Here is a 21,616-nt window from a genome sequence, read left to right as displayed (position 1 = left end):
AGGGTTCACGAGTTGTGGGAACAGTCACCGAGACTCGGTTAAACGGGAGTTCTCGGAACAGTTGTCCAAAGTGTGGAAACATTCAATATTTGCATGCAGTCGAGAATAAATCCTTGACTGGATGGAAAATAAATGAAACAACATTTGTTTTCTGAATATTTATTACAAAACTAACGATAAGGGGAGAGAATATAATATCCAAGCAGACATGTAGACAGCAGACATCGGGATTTAAAAAAACAATTTCTCATCCAATATCCGATGCACTGTAACTCTCATTTTGAGTTATGGAATCTATTGTGTGGATGGGGTTGGAAGCTGGACTTTCTAAAATAACGAAAATATATTCACAGAAGAGCAGCGAAGGCTGGACACCTGAACGTTGGAAAAACGAAATCTGACAATAACAACCGTTGGAGTTGGAGTGAGTTTACACACTTTAAAACAGACTCTTAACAATGCTCATTGTAATTTTTAAAACTAATAAAATTCCAGTACCCTTGAGGAAGACTACCAAAAATTATCGAAACGTTGGGCGTTTCAAAAAGAAAGTTGTTTGCTTGAAATTCAAGACCTATAGAAATCGCATTTTTAGGTTCATGCCTGAAAAATTGTGCATCACGTAACTTTTGATCCCATCTATAGAACTTTTCAAAAACATCAGACATGTTAACTTTATATTTCAACAATCACTCTGGAAAATTCCAATCAAAAGCGTTGGGTAGTTTCTGAGATATTGCAGTTTTAATGGTCGAAGTCCAAAAAGTCCGATTTTGGTAGAGTTACTGTATCTCACGCCATACAATCTTTAGAGAACTTTCTGATATAATAATATGACAGTTAATCTTTCTTACGCAGAAAATTTGATCGAAAAATATCATCAGAGTAAAAAGTTATGGAAGTTCAAAGCCAAAGTGACAGTGTGCGTGCTTCCAATTTCTATACAATTATGAACGGTACTGCAAGTAGTTTCCTTAGGAAATATCTAGGAGCATAGGAGGTGTAGGAAAAACGATCACACCATAACCAAAAAACCCCTCCCCTACTAACACAACCCTTTCCTTGGATACATGAATATAGATTTGCAGACGTATAGACAGTTTCCGTAGTTGGTGATTTTGACTTACCTTTCCCAAGTAACACAGCTCAAGCCAATTGGCTTTTTGAGTTTTAATATTGTTTTATGAAGACATTTCGATGGTATCCAATTTTTAAAACGGTTTTATTGTAACATAGGAAATGCATCATTTATCGTGTGTTTTAAAAGAGCCCTGAAAGTTTTGCTAAAGCTTGAATAAAACACTATCTTAAGAGTGTTGTAATAATGTTGCAAAAGTATTGCTAAAGATTTAATAAAGCACATATTTTCCTGTTTTTATTAGAGCTTTGGTACCAGTTTTAATAATGCGCTCAATGCGCTTTTAAAACTAGCGTTCAAGCCAAGTTGAAAAACTTTTTTATTGGAACATTGGATGTAGGCATGATAAAACTAAGTGACAGATGATTTGATAATCGAGAAGAACGTATACACGCTTAAACTTGTTTACCTCTTTTTGAGATAGCATAACCTGTTTTGAAAGGATTATCACTCAAAATTGAGAAAAACGTGCTATCAAAATTATATAAATTAACCCAGCTAAATTCATCTGAAAATTAAAAACAAATTTTTTGTATCCGCATTCAAATTTCAAAACAACCACAAATCGATATTCGCTCAATACTTAGGGTTCGAATAAAAGCACACTGTGAATGAACGTTTCTTTTAGAATTGATAAGAATAAATGTATAAGACAATTAATTTACAAGTATGCCGAATAAAGTTCTTGTTTTATTTATCCGTCCCTGTCTCTCAATGCGAAGTTAATCTATAATTACGTCATCCAATCAAGAGTTAACAAAACTCTTTCCGGATCAACCACTCTTGAAAAGTTCTAGAAGACTGCAGCCACCGGCTTCTCCTCAGCAAAAACGGAGAAATTGAGCTTCATTACAAGTGAAAATGCTCATTCTATACTTTCATCAGCCTCAACAAGTTTCAGATCATATAAATAGTCAGGATGAAGACTACTAGCAATGGCCGACTATTGAAAATTACGATTTATTTGAAGCGTAACGTAGTTTTGATTATCGTAAGCAAAATATCCGATGCACGTTTTATAAAATCGTTTTATCGCTTCCAATTGCAACAATAACCATTATAGTTTTATATGTTACAATGTAACATTGTTACATACTATTAAAAATATCGTTACCTAAATCGTTAGCATATTGTTTGCAGAAAAGTTCTCCCATACAACTGTTTTAACAGTTTTTAACAGTTACATAACCTATGTCCTATCTACATATTCAAAATACAATTATTTCGGAATTCACGATTCAGGAAATGTATTTATCTGTTTCTATAATCGTTTGCTAAACGTGTTATTGCGCTTCATCAAATCGTCATTTGTCGATTTAAGAAATCGTTTGGTTATAATCCTCAATTATACGGGTTATTATTAAGCTTTAAGTCCAGGCTTTTGATTACAGAAAATGATCTATTCCTAAACAGTCTGAGATTATTTGATAACAATACCTACTTGTTATTTAAAGGTAATTGACCATTCTCAAATCATAGTCAAAAGGAAACAAAACGAAAAGTTTCTTGAATGCCTTTTGCCAAGCAACAAATCGAAATGATCTCATTTATTGCGACAAAATTATCTTACTCAAAAATAGATGAATCCATCATGAGCGTGTATTCCATTTAGAGAAACGTCAAACGAAGTTTTGATTCAAGGTCTCTTTTAAACCATTTTAAAACTGTTTGTTGAAATTGTTTTATTACAACATTTTGCAAACTGGCAAAAAACAATCTCAAAACTGTTTTACAACTGCCTTAAGATGTTCAACATTAACTTACTGAACGCCATGTTGATTGTGAAATCGAATCGAATTTACTGACGCCATTTTGCTGGAAATAATATTATAATACTAAAAACTAGACATTTTCAACAAATTTGATAATGTTTGCGGTACAATTTGTTGTATAGGTAATGAATTTGAATGCAAAACAAAAATTGCATAATTTGAGCAAATTTAAATGTTACTTAAATTATTATTTTTTAATTTAAAAAAAATCTTTAAATTGTGTCAACCTTGATTTTCTTTGAGGCGCGCATATGTTTTGATGCTATTTCGTATATATTTCACCAGAAATCTGTGGTTGCAGGAAGTTTTATGCTTAGACATATTAAAAATGAAAATGAAAATATTTTTAAAATAATTTAAATGCAATCATCACCAATCACCAAATGTTTGGGAGAGGAAGTGATAACACGAGAAAAACGGAACAGAAAGCTCCCACAGTAGAGTATCTATCAAATTTCACAGCTCCCACAGTAAAATTCCTATCAGATTCCTTGACGTAGTTTTAAAGGAGCTGTGGACAGTCTTAAAAGAGCTCTGAAAGGTTTCTTAAGGCTATGTCTATAAGGTCGAATAAAACTATTCTGTTGGATGTTTTCTCATAGCGTATAGAATTAGCTTTAAGAACGTTAACAAAATGGTCCATAAGTTAGCTTTAAAGTAGTTGTGCTAATAGCGTAGAATGCGCTTTGGCTTATAAAGTAGCTTTAGGAAATAGTCTTAAGCGGACTGTTAAGGTTGGAATAAAACTTAAATTGTTACTTGGGTTTGTGTCTAATTTTTTCAGAGCTAGTCTCTGAAACATACAGCGACAAAAGATTGTAGATTGAACCTAGAAAACATCCTACTAACATCCTTTCTTATTTCCCCCATTGACTACTAGGACGTGTCCGGCGCCGTTATTGATCTTTTTCAAAGGGAGAGCATGAAGCTTGTGCATTGTAAATTCCAAGCACCATTGCACAAAATTGATGGCCTCGATCAATCACGAAGTAACAACCTTTGGCGAAGTAGAACTCGTTCTGCCTAGCCACGCCAGCGATCATGGAATTGGAAACAAAGCCTAATTAAATATTTTATCTGGAGTCATTTTTTATTGTTGTTGTGCAAACATATCTTCACAGCATTTCCAGTTCAATGATTTGTGGTGGAAATTATTTCAGATTTCACGCTTGTATAATCCTTGAAATCTGGATGATCCACATAAAACTATGGAATTTTTTGCCCTACAAACTTTTGAAACCTGAGTCAAAGTATGAGAAAGGCTCTATGTCGCAGCAGGGAGGATAATTCGAGGGATCCATTTACCTTACATCCGTTCCCGCTCAAGTGGGAAAAAAGTAGGGGATTTAGAAAAAGCGACCGACACCAACTGCGAACTGCACTTAGAAAGCTGAAGATTTTATTTTCGCTTCCATTTATTCGGAGCAGAACCAGAAATTCATATGCTAATCTACTCCTGAGTACACACTTGGAAGAAGGTGTGTCTGTCACTTTGTTGGAAAATGTTAAGCTTTTCGGATGGCTCAAGATTGGCTTATTTTATCCACTGAATGGCTGGCTTTTATTGGTATGTATGTCTGAGGAAGATTACATATATTGAGAGTGTCAGTGGTGTGGGTTTTTAAATTGTCTTCTAGCCGGCGAAACGAGTTGTCCCAACGTTCTTAGCTTTGGGTGAAATTCAACCAAACTATCGCTTTTTCTCGTAAAATGCCATGTTCAACAATATTAATTTTAGGTTTCCAGCTGCTGCTGCAGTTCTCAAGCACTTTTTTTTAATCCACTGAACACACCTCTGATTTCTCCTTCCACCACAGACCGGCAGCGAGTAGATAGCATAGCATATGCTTTTAAGCCACGTGAACTGGCTGGCTTTGAAATAAGTTTATCTTCTTTGAAATAAATCAAATCCGGTTTCTGTTCACTTTGGAAATAAAACGCAGAATGTTCTGCCCCCACAAAAGGAGCACGAGGATAACGACACCAGTTTGGGAGCACATTTCGCTCCCGGGGTTTCCAAAGTAATATCGGTCACGTTCCATCCCGGAGTTCCTCTCCCATTCATCCATCGGGAAAGTTTTATGGTCGATGGGGAAGTCTTTTCAGCTTTGACCGAGAGAATCATTCCGATACCCAACTTGGTAGCCATCTCGCCACAGTGTTGTAGAACAAAAATCCATTTCAGACGCTCACTCGCTGTGAATGAAAAACTTGACATTTTCTTTAATATTTTTCCTCCTCTCTCTCTCCCCTTATCGTTGCAGATCTGCGGACGGCATTTGACTTGTTGGATCGGGACCAGGATGGTCACGTGACACCGGAGGAGCTGCAGTTCATGCTGCGGAATCTCGGAATCCACGTGCGCGACGAGCTGATCGACGACCTGCTGCGGGAAGCCAGCCGGACGGGTAAGTTTGGGTAACCAGCATTTGGAATTTTCTCAAACACATTGTCCCTAACAGAGAGAAGCCACAAATAATCTGGCGCACATCTTTGCTTAGATTGCACTTAGACTCTAGAACAGGGATCAAACGACGGCCCGTGGGCTGCATCTGGCCCATAAGGCATGTTTGTGCGACCCGCGAAGCTTTGCTCAAATTGGATTTATTTCACGATTTTTTTTCTTAAATTGATTGGAACTCATCATAAAATGCAGGTCCATTAGACTGAGTTGATTTGAGGTCGTTTTTAAATTTCTCAAACCCTGGGGTCTTAAAAGCTTCGTTTTAGTTCAAAACTCATCCATGATTTTTTGCAGATTTTTTAAAAAACGTTTTCATGAGTAATTTTGAACTGCTTTTTATGGGAAAATTGTAATTTTTTTACTGAAAAATCAACATAATTTTTGTTTCTTTTGTGGAACCGAGCGAACCGAGATTTATGAATTCTTTAGAAGAAATTTTCCGCAACTTTGTCGAAGATCGTAACTTCGTATCTTATTAGACAAAAAAAAAGTGACTAGGTATTGAATGGGGGCATACCTTTTGGCATTGAAAAACAATAAATTCAATTGATATCACTGCTGGTACCTCGCGAAGTATTTATTGCATGAAAAGCACTAATGCAATATCTCGCTAGGCACGTCGCGTGCTTCCTGAACGGCTGTCTTACTTGATTTGAGTCAAGTTTGAACTGCTTCTGAATAGCAGCTGGCGCATACCCTATAATAAAAAAAAAATAATAATAACACATCACTTTCTCTTATTCATTAAATACAGAAAATATTCCAGGACTTTGCAGGAAATAAAGCAGTATTTTATGAAAAGGAAGTGTTTTCCCCACATTTAAAAAAATATAACGACGTTTACGGAGGATAGATTCACTATTTCTAAGATATGTCAAACTAAAAATATATATATTCTATATATAGGAGAGAGTGGGGTATCGTGGGCCATGGGGAAACGTGGGCCACTTTTAATATCTCAGATGTGAGTTGAGATAAAAATCTCGAACCAACTGTCATCGTCGTCGCTTTGCGTGAGCATATATTTCTATATGTTGCTGACTTAAATACGCATCATATGCATCTTTTATTTATCAAACTAAAAAAAAGTTAGATAAATTTACTTTCATAATTAAAAATGCACCCGCTTATTGCATTGATGGGGAACCTAAAGTTCATAACAAAAATATGCTCATACGCGTATGATCTTAGTTTTGTCATGATCTTTCACGTGCAAAAGGAATTTTTGATGAAACATCAATAAGTCATACAAACGCAACCAATTTACACATTATAGCTAGTGGGGAATCGTGGGCCACACATCTTGAACCACCTTATGTTTTTATACACATTCAGAACTTAAAATACGTTTTCCCTATCTGTAAAGTTTTCTTATGCCAAATGAAGAGTTATGAAAAATATATTGTCCATCCTATATAAGTAATTTTGCCGAAACGTTCGCGAGCCAGGTTTTGGAATCTATTCGATTATACACAGCTCTCTTTTTTATTTCATCATCTGAAATTGCTTCAAAATAACGAAATGAATTATGAAATTACAGTTTGTGTCAACTCATAAACTTTGCATGTTATTTGGTCAATTTGGATTTAGTGGCCCACGATTCCCCACCATTTTTCAAAATTAAAAAAATATTGCTTTTTTAAAAACAGTCTGAATCTGGGGAAAATAACTTATTAAAAATTTAAAAAAAATACCTTATGATACCTTGAAAATGTAGAAAACCATACCATTTTTTATTTTCATTTTATCTTTTATAATAAAGAAGTTATGAAACAACGAAAAAAAGTGGCCCATGATTCCCCACTCTCCCATATTAATTTATCAGTTTTTGAAAGAAAATTTTGAGAAATATGAAAAAATAAAGAAAGTGAAGGAAAACATTTAAAATCCTGTTTAATCATTATTTTTCTCGAGCTTTGTTGGGAATAAAATTAATGAAACAAGAAAATCAGGAATGCTCACTTTAAATGCATAAGTATGAGTATGAATAAATGAAAACTTATTTTAGACTTTCGATCATTATTGGAATTTGTGTTGGTTTACACACTCTACACCCATTTTAATTTTGATAAAAAATAGGTAACTGTAGTTGACTTAATAGGATTAATTGCAAAAACTGAGTCCCGCTATTGAATTTTTATTCCAATTTGAATTGGAACTTTTCCCACTGATTAAGCCCAAGTTTCATACTTTTGATTCTGAATCAGAACTTCTGATGTACATTTTTTTAAATTATCCTCTTCTAAAGGAAATACCATTAGTTCAGCATATAATTACCATTCTCAAATTATAATCATAAAAAAACGTCCTCATAGTTCAATTACGAATTTCATTGAGCGACTCTCTAAACATGAATATTTCTATATTTTCAATATCATCTTATTCCAACAGAAACTTAGTGTCTTGAAAATTTAATTTCGATTCCGAATTATTTTTGTTTTTGAAGGTAGCTTGACAACATTTAAGGGGGGGGTAGGGTCTAACGGGTATAAAAAAAACACCATTTTCACGATTTTTTTCTAGAGCTATCGTTCAAACAAATGTATTCAAATTTTGTGCATTATACAAAGCATTGTTAAAAGAACATTTAGTAATTTTTTCGTAGAAAAATATTGAAAAATGAGCCGGTGACGGAGCACTTTCGAGGATGCCTTTTAGAAAACAGGATTTGCGGTGGACACTGTATCTCAGCACAGAATCATCTGAAGTCAAAAAATCAGAGCAAAATATTTTTAATAGATGTTTTTCTGGACCCCAACGTTTTTATTTAACTTAAACAATTTTTTATTCAATTTTTGTGGCTGTTTGAAGTAAAAACTACGATTTTTCACGAAAAAATCCGCCATTTTTCACCTGTAAAATCTCCCCAAAGTAAAAAATACAAAAAACAAAAACGTTGGGGTCTGGTATTTTATATGTAGAAAATATGTTCCAAATTTGAAAAGAATCGAATAAGACTTTTTCAAATGACGATGTCCACGGACTTTAAAAATGTGGTTTCGAGAAAAACGCGTTTGAAGTTTCTGCTCTTGCTTTCTTGCAGTATTAGATAGGAGGAGATAAAGGCCTATAGCTTCTACAGTTTTGCTTCAATTGACTTGAAAATTTGACACAACATTCTTGAAATGTTTTACAATAAGAAAATAAAAAAATCGATTTTTTGAAAGTGTTAGACCCTACCCCCCCCCCCCCCCCCCCCCCTTAAAAGAAAAAACTTTTGACAAAAGCTTCCTTTTTTTGATTTTTTTTTCTAAATAAATAAATTACTTTTAATTTTAAGTTTTAATCCGCATTACATTTCAAAAATTTCAAAACATTACATGAACACGATTTGTGTTTTAAAGAATGAAAGTGAATAAACATTTAGATTTAAATTATGAATTTTGCAATTCCAGCTTTCCTCTGATTGTAACTTTGATACTAAATTTTGTATTTGAATTTCATTTGTAATTTGATAGTACGATTTTAATTTGATACTTTGAATGGTGGGTCTGAATAGAACCCTATTTTGGGTTTTGAATTTCCTCGTTGAACTGTCTGTATCTCCATGGAATTTGAATTTAATTCTGTTGTATTATTTTTTATTTTAGATTTTTTTCTCTGAAGCCTTAATGTTAGTTGCCACTAGTCATGAGGGAAATATTTATTATGCTTTCGATGAAGCTCATACCAAGTGATGGATAATTAAATTAAAAAAGTTTTAATATCTATCTGTAATTTTTTCAAATCCAGAGATTTTTGGGTGGTGATAAAGTTATTAATGAAATTGTGAATTGAATTTTGTATTTGACAGCTCTAATCAGTTTTTTTTTTAATTTTTCATTGCATCTCTGCTTCTAGATTGTAGATTGTCTTGAGTCTAAACGTAACTTGGTAGGGTTTAAAGGAGCCACAATAGAAGGGATCTTCAATACAATAAATAATCCCTTCAAATTTAAAAGCAAAACGGCACCTTTTCAAAGCGGGAGGAGTTTTTAAATACAGGCAAATTAGCTCATAACCAAAAAGTGTGCCAAATTTTATAAAACACTAAGACATTGGTTTTGTTAATAACTTGTATTTTTTTACTAACGACACTTTACCATCCTTGTGGCTTTCGTGTTTGCTGCATGTTAACATGTATGTTGAATTTATTGAATATGAGAATCTTAATTCATTAAAAAATGAAGCGTCTTACAGTACAATATATTCTTAAATTTTTTAATAATGGTTATGTTATTTATTTGTCGAATCAATAAGCCACCGCCAATTATGTCCAAACGTTTGCGTTTATCAATTTTTACCAAAAAAAACCTTCGAGGATTTTATCATATTTTTGTTTATTTTGTATTGAACCCCCCATTTTTGGATTCGAAGGGGTTTGAAATTTAAGTATTATGGAAACCATTCCCGGTCTTTAAAACGGATAAAAACCAAATTTCACGTTGATCGATTCAGAGATTCAGTTTACGAAAATTGTCCGAACTGTGTCATACTTTCTATTAATTTTGTAAGGGAGCCCCCCTTCCTTCAGTAGCTTTGAATCTATAGGGAACAGACATACAGACAGACAAACATTTATTTTTACATATAAAGACTAGCTGACCCAGTGTGCAATGCTACACCTGTTAAAAATAAATGAAATTTTATAAAAATTAGTCAAATTTTGATTGTTTTGCGAGCATGATTCAAAATCAGATTACAACATGAATAAAAATTCACTGCTAAGAATGAGAGATGCAGCTGAAATTTCTAATTGCAATACAAAGATTACATGAACTTACTTCCAGAAACTATCAGAAATTGTTTTCAAGGTTTGAAATTTTAAATTCGTTCTTGTAAGCTTCATAAGTTCTTTAATAAATTATTTGATATAAATTCTCCACCCTCTCTCCCTTCTAATGCTGGAAGGGCTCACGGACTATACCTTAAAAATGTTACATACCACATTTGGCTCCATTTTTTTTCTAAGAGTTTTCGAGTTATGTCAAATAAAATATGGATAACACCTGCCTCTTTCTACCCGACTCAGTCCTGAAAAGGAAGGGCCTCAAGTTATTCATACCTATCTTTTAAAATGAGGTCTCATTGCTTGATATGTTCTCATTCCCATGCCCTGTCATTCCCATGCCCCACTACTGGAAGGAAATCGGGGTGGGTCTATGATAATCATACCCATTTTTTCGTACCCATAAACCCTCTCATATTAAATTTAATCCCATATTGGTTGATAAGTTTTAAGCTTTACATAAAAATTTATATGAAACCCCTTCCTTCCCTACCTTCTCCACATTGCAAGGCGTAAGGATCTATAACAATCGTAGCAACGTAAATATTCGCAAAAATCAGGCAAAATCAGGCTTATATTCAATAATCGAAGAAATCCGATAGCTTATCAGGTTGTCAGGCTTAGCCTCGAAAAATCTGGAAAATCCTGAAAAATTGGGCACATTGGCATCTCTGGTTCTGCGAATTCAAAATTTAAATAGTTTTCGTTCAGCAGTCGAACACATAAATCGGAGAACACATCGGGGCGTGGCTAAAAGTGGCAAGTACCAGGGAACGGGAACCGAGCGAAAGTAGGTTGAGAGGAAGAGTTGCCAGATCTACGGATTTTAAGCATTTTGGAGCTGTGAATCGATGCTAGAAATTTACGGATTTTAAGCATTTCCTACACAGCAAGAAAAATTCGTGTAATTTTTTGATCCGAAACGATCTAAAATTTTACTGAGGCGTGTAAATTTAGATCGAAGACTATGCACGAAATGGATCGTCTTATCGTCGTGTAAAAATACACAACGATGTAAAATTTTTGAATTTTGGTTCGGGATATTTTTTTGGTTTGGATTAAATATACAGGATTTGGATGTCACGAGGCTATTAAAAACAATGAACACTTTTATGAAACATTTATTTTCACTTACAGCCTGAAACTAAAATTATTAATCACAAACAATCATCAAGGACAGCGTCAGGCTGGGAATTTTTCAAACTCTAAGATGACCACCCTGGTGATACTTTACCAGCCAGCATCACCAATATGAAGTTGTTTAGGGTTCCATTCCGGACAATCATTCCCGATTCCGGTAACTACAAACAAAGAAAAACAAATTAATTTTCAATATCTTTGATTTATTTTATGAAATTTCCCTTCTTATATTTACCTTATCTTCATCCGTTCAGGATTCCGTGCGCATTGCTTTCTCAGGAATCGATTCTGGTTTCTACATTCATTACACTACCGTGAACTGCTACTACTTTTTTGACTGTTCGGAAAATAACAACATCATCCTGAGTCAAAATGCTGCCTAAACAGTTGATCTGTCATTTTTTCATTGCTTTAGATGTATTTTTAGATGATTACTTTATTTTTCGATCAGCAAGTGTAAAGCTACACCAAAAGAACTTAACTTTATGCCACTTAAAAAAAGCATTTAAAAATAAATTAAAAACAGTGTAAAGTTACATCTTTTTTCCATTACACTCGGAAAAGAATAGATCGCCCTCATTTTAGATTCCGTATATTTTTAGAATTTTTTTGCTGAATACGGATTATCGAAAAAAATATAGGGATTCTGCGGAGAAACGAAAATTCTACCAGGCGGTCAAAAAAAGGTCATTAAGTTTCATTTAAAATCAATACATTTTTCGGTTTTCGTCAAACCTACGGGCTTGAGCGGTTTACAATCTGGTAACGCTGGTGCGAGGTAATGTTCACTCGGTTCGTCGCAGTGATGCTAATCTTCCAGATTTTGTCTGGATCTTGCAGGACTTTTGTCAGACATTTATTTAGGTTTCCAGACTTCCAGACTTTATATAACGAATAAACACCGTGTCGCACGGCGATAACTCTTCACGAGCCAATTATGACTCCAGTAGTTGGTACAAGAGCAACAATGCCAAAGAGCCTCGCGACCGGGGAACTAAGCTGAAGGGAGAAAATACGTCAATGATCACACAAATTGTGCAGCCAATGTTTGAATTTGTGGTAATTTGTGGCAATTTGTTAGTGAGCATTAGAAGGTTTGAATTAAAATGAGAGAAACCTATGCTTAGAGAGAGTGAAAATGTGCCAATTGTTGCAAATTGTTACAATTTGTGAAGCAGTTGTGGAATTTTGCCTGTTTTGCTGACTGCTGTTAGGCTTATTTTCCATGCTTTGCTTGACAGAGCTACATTCCCTTCAATGTGAAAGGAAGCTTGCATGTTTCCGGTGTTTAAAAAAGCCAACAAGAGAGATGTCAACAACTACCGAAGAATTTCTGCTTTTCGCGCAGTAGCCAAACTATTCGAATTGGTCCGACGATCAACACGAATTCATGCCCTAGCGCTTCACGACAACTAACCTTCTGACGTTTACTTCTTACGTGCATGAAGGTTTTGCTCTGAAGTCTCAAACTGATGCTATTTACACCGATTTGTCTGCGGCATTCGAAAAGTCAACCACGACTTTGTCATCGGAAAGCTCGAACGCTTGGGTTTCTGTGGCTGGTTCCGGAGCGACCTATCTGGGCGTGAATTACCAGTTCGCACGGAAGACTCTTTCTCTAGACAATTCTCTGCTTTTTCTAGTGTGCCTCAGGGAAGCCATTCAGGACCGATCACCTTCTTAATCTACTTCAACGATGCGCTCTCACTCCTCAACGGCCCAAAGCTATGCTATGCTGATGACCTAAAACTATTTTACAACATCAACGTCCAGCCAGTAGCAGAAGTAAACAATTCACGTGTTGAAATCAATCGCCATCTCTGAATACAGTTGTGCTTTAAACAACGAAATTTTGCAACATTAGTTAAAAATATGATTTTCGTTCTTTCAGAAATGATTGAAGTTCATCGAATTCGTCTTTTTGAAAAATTCAATAATGGGTAGTGGTGCAGCACCCTCCGCGGCAAGCAGCGGAGAATGCTGACCATGACAGAATAAAATTTGTTGCTCTCGGGAAGCATTGGTACCGGGAGCAGGAAAATTGCTCTGTCATGTTCTGCCCGTGTGTACATATACATATGTAGTCGTCGGTGGCCGGTATCGCAGATGTGATAAAATGGCATGAGTTTTCCACTTCCCGTCTGCTGCCATATCATACCAGAAGCGAGCAACTACGAAAACGAGAAAAGCTGCCAATAATGTTGCTCAGCAGTCAGCTAGCAGCAGCGGTGTGATACTTGCTTCGAAAAATACATATTTCTGCACAGAGCCGAAAAATCGACCATTGGGAACAGAACCGAGAAAAAATATTAGGTTAGATTAACTTCATATGGATGGTCGAAATCATCCCCCCTTACTCATACAGATGGCGCTACTCGGTACTCTTCGATTTTTATATTCTTGGCGCCCTCCAAAGAAGAGAAAAGACTGCTTACTGACAGAGCAGAAACCGTATTAAGAATGCCTGAAACTTCTTCTCAATCGCTTGTCAACGTTTGCTGGAAATTCAATTTACCGAAAAGCTTAACTCTGTTTACTGTCCCGTAAATGACCAATTTTATTCCGCTAGATGGGTCGGACAGCCGGAAGCAACGCGAAACCTTTTCCTGTTTTGTGAACAGCTAGGAGCGACAAATTCAATAAATGTTGTTTGTTATAGAAGATTGTCATCGCCTAGAAGAAGTCTCATTTAATAGACAATTTCCTAAAGATTTCAACATGAATAACTCACCTGAAGTGATCGCTTTAGAACAAATTTCGTATAATTTTACAAAAAGAAGTAGCAACTTAGTGCTTGTTCCATACACTCAAGTGTCACTTACACTTGAGAAGAGTATACTCACCTCGTACATTTCTCCCAAACAAAACAAAAAACGAATAGCAATCAACAAGTTGCTCAGACTTAACAACCCCGTAAAAAGCCAAAGGCAATCCAACACCCGAAATAGACGACCACTGACGGTGACAAAATAAACCTCATTTATTTATGGAAATATTGCTCTGATTTCATCGGAGATTCCAAGAAAGAATAGACGAAATCTTAGCCGTTGTAAAAATTAACGTCATTAGTGCGCTCCCACTACATACTTACTTACTGGCAGCGAGCGGTCAGAGACGCCAAACATAAATCTACGTGTCAAAAGTAATAACAACAACAGCACTAAGCTCATTTTCCTACCAGTGAGCCACCCACGAGCTTTTCCAGTGTGGCGTAAGTATTTAGCAGTCGTGGTCGTGGTTGAGGAAAATGTTTACTCCGTCCTAAGCGAGATTAAAGGGGAAAAAGAGGAAACGCAGATCTCCATCCTTCTTACATTTAAGTAGTGAGAGCACTCGGATCAGATACTGGCGACGATGATCGCCCTCGAGCCATAAATTAGTAAATAAATTACACTTCCTTCCTTCAACGCTAAGCAGGGTAATCTGGAGGACACCCTGGAAGAGTAACACGAGTAGCCCACTTGCTTTCTTTCTTTAATTAAGAGTAGTAAAATGAGTGGGGTAAAATGTTTCGTCAATTTTGTACTAAAATACATTATCCAGATGGTGTATGCTTTTGAAGATGGTGAGCGTAATAATGTTTCAAAACTTCAAAATAGCGGAAGACAAATAAACGCTATAATTCTTTCAATTTGAGAATGAGTTTCGAGATTATCCAAAATCATTTTCTAACAGACATTCAGGAAATCAACTGGCCGTTCAGTCCATTTTAAGCGACAAAATATACTAAAATAACATATACGAAACAATGACAAAAATGATAAAAAAAGATAAAAATGACAAAAATGACAAAAATTACAAAAATGACAAAAATGACAAAAATGACAAAAATGACAAAAATGACAAAAATGACAAAAATGACAAAAATGACAAAAATGACAAAAATGACAAAAATGACAAAAATGACAAAAATGACAAAAATGACAAAAATGACAAAAATGACAAAAATGACAAAAATGACAAAAATGACAAAAATGACAAAAATGACAAAAATGACAAAAATGACAAAAATGACAAAAATGACAAAAATGACAAAAATGACAAAAATGACAAAAATGACAAAAATGACAAAAATGACAAAAATGACAAAAATGACAAAAATGACAAAAATGACAAAAATGACAAAAATGACAAAAATGACAAAAATGACAAAAATGACAAAAATGACAAAAATGACAAAAATGACAAAAATGACAAAAATGACAAAAATGACAAAAATGACAAAAATGACAAAAATGACAAAAATGACAAAAATGACAAAAATGACAAAAATGACAAAAATGACAAAAATGACAAAAATGACAAAAATGACAAAAATGACAAAAATGACAAAAATGACAAAAATGACAAAAATGACAAAAATGACAAAAATGACAAAAATGACAAAAATGACAAAAATGACAAAAATGACAAAAATGACAAAAATGACAAAAATGACAAAAATGACAAAAATGACAAAAATGACAAAAATGACAAAAATGACAAAAATGACAAAAATGACAAAAATGACAAAAATGACAAAAATGACAAAAATGACAAAAATGACAAAAATGACAAAAATGACAAAAATGACAAAAATGACAAAAATGACAAAAATGACAAAAATGACAAAAATGACAAAAATGACAAAAATGACAAAAATGACAAAAATGACAAAAATGACAAAAATGACAAAAATGACAAAAATGACAAAAATGACAAAAATGACAAAAATGACAAAAATGACAAAAATGACAAAAATGACAAAAATGACAAAAATGACAAAAATGACAAAAATGACAAAAATGACAAAAATGACAAAAATGACAAAATTGAGAAAAAATTAACAAAATTTACAAAATTCTAAAAATTTACATATTTTACATATTTTACGAAATTTACAAAATTTACAAAATTTACAAAATTTACAAAATTTACAAAATTTACAAAATTTACAAAATTTACAAAATTTACAAAATTTACAAAATTTACAAAATTTACAAAATTTACAAAATTGACAAAATTTACAAAATTTACAAAATTTACAAAATTTACAAAATTTACAAAATTTACAAAATTTACAAAATTTACAAAATTTACAAAATTTACAAAATTGACAAAAGTTACAAAATTTACAAAATTGACAAAATTTACAAAATTTACAAAATTGACAAAATTTACAAAATTTACAAAATTTACAAAATTTACAAAATTTACAAAATTTACAAAATTTACAAAATTTACAAAATTTACAAAATTTACAAAATTTACAAAATTTACAAAATTTACAAAATTTACAAAATTTACAAAATTTACAAAATTTACAAAATTTACAAAATTTACAAAATTTACAAAATTTACAAAATTTACAAAATTTACAAAATTTACAAAATTTACAAAATTTACAAAATTTACAAAATTTACAAAATTTACAAAATTTACAAAATTTACAAAATTTACAAAATTTACAAAATTTACAAAATTTACAAAATTTACAAAATTTACAAAATTTACAAAATTTACAAAATTTACAAAATTTACAAAATTTACAAAATTTACAAAATTTACAAAATTTACAAAATTTACAAAATTTACAAAATTTACAAAATTTACAAAATTGACAAAATTTACAAAATTTACAAAATTTACAAAATTTACAAAATTTACAAAATTTACAAAATTTACAAAATTTACAAAATTTACAAAATTTACAAAATTTACAAAATTTACAAAATTTACAAAATTTACAAAATTTACAAAATTTACAAAATTTACAAAATTTACAAAATTTACAAAATTTACAAAATTTACAAAATTTACTAAATTTACAAAATTTACAAAATTTACAAAATTTACAAAATTTACAAAATTTACAAAATTTACAAAATATACAAAATTTACAAAATTTACAAAGTTTACAAAATTTACAAAATTTACAAAATTTACAAAATTCACAAAATTTACAAAATTTACAAAATTTACAAAATTGACAAAATTTACAAAATTTACAAAATTGACAAAATTGACAAAATTGACAAAATTGACAAAATTGACAAAATTGACAAAATTGACAAAATTGACAAAATTGACTAAATTGACAAAATTGACAAAATTGACAAAATTGACAATATTGACAAAATTGACAAAATTGACAAAATTGACTAAATTGACAAAATTGACAAAATTGACAAAATTGACAAAATTGACAAAATTGACAAAATTGACAAAATTGACAAAATTGACAAAATTGACAAAATTGACAAAATTTACAAAATTGACAAAATAGACAAAATTGACAAAATTGACAAAATTGACAAAATTTACAAAATTTACAAAACTTACAAAATTTACAAAATTTACAAAATTTACAAAATTTACAAAATTTACAAAATTTACGAAATTGACAAAATTTACAAAATTTACAAAATTTACAAAATTTACAAAATTTACAAAATTTACAAAATTTACAAAATTTACAAAATTTACAAAATTTACAAAATTCACAAAATTTACAAAATTTACAAATTTTACAGAGTTTACAAAATTTACAAAATTGACAAAATTCACAAAATTTACAAAATTCACAAAATTTACAAAATTTACAAAATTTACAAAATTCACAAAATTTACAAAATTTACAAAATTTACCAATTTTACAAAATTTACAAAATTCACAAAATTTACAAAATTTACAAATTTTACAAAATTTACTAAATTTACAAAATTTACAAAATTTACAAAATTCACAAAATTTACAAAATTTACAAAATTTACAAAATTTACAAAATTTAAAAAATTTACAAAATTTACAAAATTTACAAAATTTACAAAATTTACAATAATTTACACTAATAGAAAGTTATCGATCGTGTAATAGAATTATTTTAATACAAGTGGAAATAAACACATTAATTCCTATTTTCGGAAATGCTGAACCTATTCTGCCGAACAGTACTTTATCACTTATCACTTTATCACTCTGGAGCCACTATTAGAAGATAAAAAAAAACATTCATATATGAAGGTGTCTGCTTTCGAGATTAATGGATGAGTGTCATAGGTAAATTTAGGTAGGCTCATTGGTAGTGTTTTATACAGACCTAATGACCAATTCAAAATTTTCTAAACAGAAAGAAGTTTTTTCATAAGTTGCAAGTTATCCAATCAATCGGGAAAATCGAATACTTTAGATTTCATATTAAGACTCCAGGCTCAAGAAGTATTTTCCAAAGATATTTTTATTGATTCTTTTTAACGTGGATCGTGTTACTCTCTGGAGCCACCACTTAGTGTTCCTATTAAAAAAAAATTTTGGGCCAATAATTTCTGTGTTAGAATAAAAATTTATGAAACCATTTAAAGCTTGTTAGTAAAATTTTCATACCAAGACCATTTTTGGCTGCGAAAATCCTGAACAACGGTGTCAGGGTCAAAAGGATTTGTGTGGTGATACATCAATGGTCGTCCACCGAAACAAAAAAAGGACGGAGGAAAGTAAAGTATAGTACGGATCTATAATGAAACGGCACGCTTATTCTTCACTGGCTAGCCGAACAGAAATTTACGACGGAAACCGGCAATAAATCTCACAGCAGCTTTCACAGGATTTACGGCATCGTGCATGCATCGGTGTGCTTTCATTTTTCGGGGGAAATTTTTCGCTCGCTTTTTTTTCTTTCTTTCTTTCTTTGAATCGTTCTGTACTGTAACGAAAGTCCGAATCCACGAAATCAGCTGGCTGGATCGAAAAATGGATGGAATGTTATGGGCCATTTTAGCTGTTTTCGTTTTGCTCCGTTTCCTACTTTGTCTTGTACAGCGGAAAATGATGTCGATTCATAAATTATGGAGCCATATTATCAGCGATGGTGCCCGTACATGCTGAGGTTCTGGCCAGCCTCAATTTTTGTGAGCAAGTCATTGATAAATGCATGAACATTATCAGGTGTTAATTTGGTGCTTTGCGGGACAATCAGATAAGATTGAGTTTATATTTAGATTTATTAAGGAATTTAGGCTGATCGACAGCCTAAATCATGATGTTTAAATGACTTTTTTATAAAGAAAAAAATCCTCGAATATTCGAGATTTATTAAGCTAAATAAACCTCAATAATTTTTTTATTTTTATGCGAATAACTCAACAGCTTTATTTCAAAAGGCCAGGATCAAAAATAAAACAACGTGAATGAATAAAAAACGGTTCAGAAAGTTTTGTTTGTTCGGTTTTATTTTTCTGGTCTGGTATTTCACTCCTCGTATTTTTTTGGTTCTGCCTCTAACAAGGGCTGGCAATGCCGCGGGACTTAATTTCCACTTCCGGCGGATTGTTTTAATTGAGTTGCGAAACCGCGTTCGGCATATTTCTGCTCAATCGAGCAAGTTGGATTCTTGATGATTCGCATCGATGCTTTTTGAAATGAAACAACGTCATGAAACAAAAAATAATTTGAAAAAAAAAATATGAATGTAACCATTATTAAAATTTAAAACTAAATCAAAATTTAAGCGACAAATAAACAAAATCACATAAAAAATGAATTTTTCATATAAAAAATATTCACTACTTTTATTTTATACGTTTCAACGTTCAGAGTTCTTGGAACATTTGCTGAAAATGTTATTTGTTCATCGAATAATTGAATTATTCGTCTTCTGACAAACTCAACCCCAAAAAGGAAAAAAAAAACTTCCTCCAACAAATGCTTCAGAAATGCCGTTTGGAAGAAATATCATCCCAAATTGAACCCTTTCCATTAGGAAAGGTTTAGGCAGGGTTCAATTAGAATCATGGTTTCTTCAACGATTTGCCGCTGGCTGATTATAATTTATTTCTCCCAATTTTTCCCGTTGAAGGGGCACGCTTTCCCTGTTCCGAAAAGTTAGCCAACAACCCATCTTGGCAAACTTCAATTTGAAAAATCTTTCCATTTTTGCAAGTGGTTTTCAAGGATCGGAGGAAAAAGTAACAAAAAACTGTCAACTAACTTCAACAAACTCAATTTCATTTTTCCTTTTCAAAATCTTCTCTAAAACAGAAGACTCATTTTGTGCAGAAAGTGTTTTAAGATTTAAACTAAATTGAACGGAATGCAATGAGGCTCGTAACAAAAACAACATTAACGTTTTCAAGAATCCAATTTAAAAAAATCTTAATTCACACTAAGAAGCCGTGTTAAATTCATCTACATTTATGATCGATATTGGGAATAAGATTGCAATCAACATAATTTGATAGCAAACTTAGTTCAGATGAAGCTTGCATTAAAAATCATGTTTCTGAATAATGAGGAATAAATTTTGGAATTTTATTTTCTTTTTTTTTCACTATCCTACTTTTTTGCTATTGAAACCATTCTCCTTTTAATTCCGTAGTCATGTCAATAGATGTTTTCAAATATATTTTTTGTGGTAGACACAACAGAAACAGCAATAAAATCTAAAGCACAATCGAGGCGAAAGGATACATTAAATTTGCCACCTCCGGAACTCCCACGCTCGGTTTCCAATTGTTGGGGCTCAGTTTTTGCTTTAGAGTTGCGCCGGAAACCCTCGGACAGGAGAAGGTGAAAATTCATAACCGTTACTATATTTCACTCAAAGCCGGTCGCCCCGCATAAATTCTGTATTCTCCGCTAGCGTCTTCGTCGAAAAGTCTTCAGGCGGCGGGCGGTACGAGTCCATCCAAAGTGCCAGCGGTAATCCGCTTACTGGGTGGTGGAACCGCAACATTCCACTTCACCAGACTAACCGTGGGGCTAACCGGAAGACATTCTTGAACTACCTACTTATTCTTTCTTTCCGCTTCGAGGCACCGCGATCGAAGCTGGAGGCGAACGGAAATGGATAGGGAGATAGTTCTTTCTTTTACATGTAACTCCAGAAACCAGCAGCCAGTCTGGCGGTATTTCGAGAGTTTTCATTCGATAGATTCGAAAGTTGAATTTTTTCCATCTTCTGTTTTGTGAGTCTGACATTGGTGTTCGAAAGTTGCTCCATAAATCAAGTTAAGCATCAAGGAATAAACGTTGGTTGGTGGAAAATTCTGGTGGAACGGATGCACTAATAATAAAATTAATTTAAAGGGAATTGTATTTCAAGAAGATAAAAATCCTGGGATTTTAAAACTTGTATAAATTTGAATCATCGGAATGTGGCCTCTTGATAATTTTAGAACGAAGATCTAAAATAAACAAGTTGTATGTTTATGTGCCTTCAAAGTGACTTTGATGATATGTTAGGTTCTTGAATTATTTACATCTCACGTTCGGTTATTATTGGAAAGAATTCTGAAAGTAAACAGGATTGACTTTCTTATTGTTATTGTAGAAAATAAACGAACGCGATTCCAAATTT

General features: G+C 32.7%; 1 protein-coding gene across 9 annotated transcripts in view; it reads left to right on the top strand.

Moving 5' to 3' along the window:
• Nucleotides 1-21,616, top strand: part of LOC129758136 (calcium-binding protein E63-1) — a 263,324-nt gene that overhangs the window by 203,949 nt on the left and 37,759 nt on the right. For all 9 annotated transcript variants that reach the window (XM_055755596.1, XM_055755597.1, XM_055755601.1 and 6 more), the window contains one exon: nucleotides 5,175-5,318. In XM_055755596.1, coding sequence (XP_055611571.1) covers nucleotides 5,175-5,318 — 144 coding nt within the window. The remainder of the gene's footprint in view (nucleotides 1-5,174; nucleotides 5,319-21,616) is intronic.

Source organism: Uranotaenia lowii, chromosome 3, assembly GCF_029784155.1.
Source record: "Uranotaenia lowii strain MFRU-FL chromosome 3, ASM2978415v1, whole genome shotgun sequence".
In the NCBI taxonomy this organism is placed as follows: Eukaryota; Metazoa; Arthropoda; class Insecta; order Diptera; family Culicidae; genus Uranotaenia; species Uranotaenia lowii.
The sequence above is the reverse complement of the archived record's forward strand: the minus strand, read 5'-3'. Positions and strand labels throughout refer to the sequence as shown.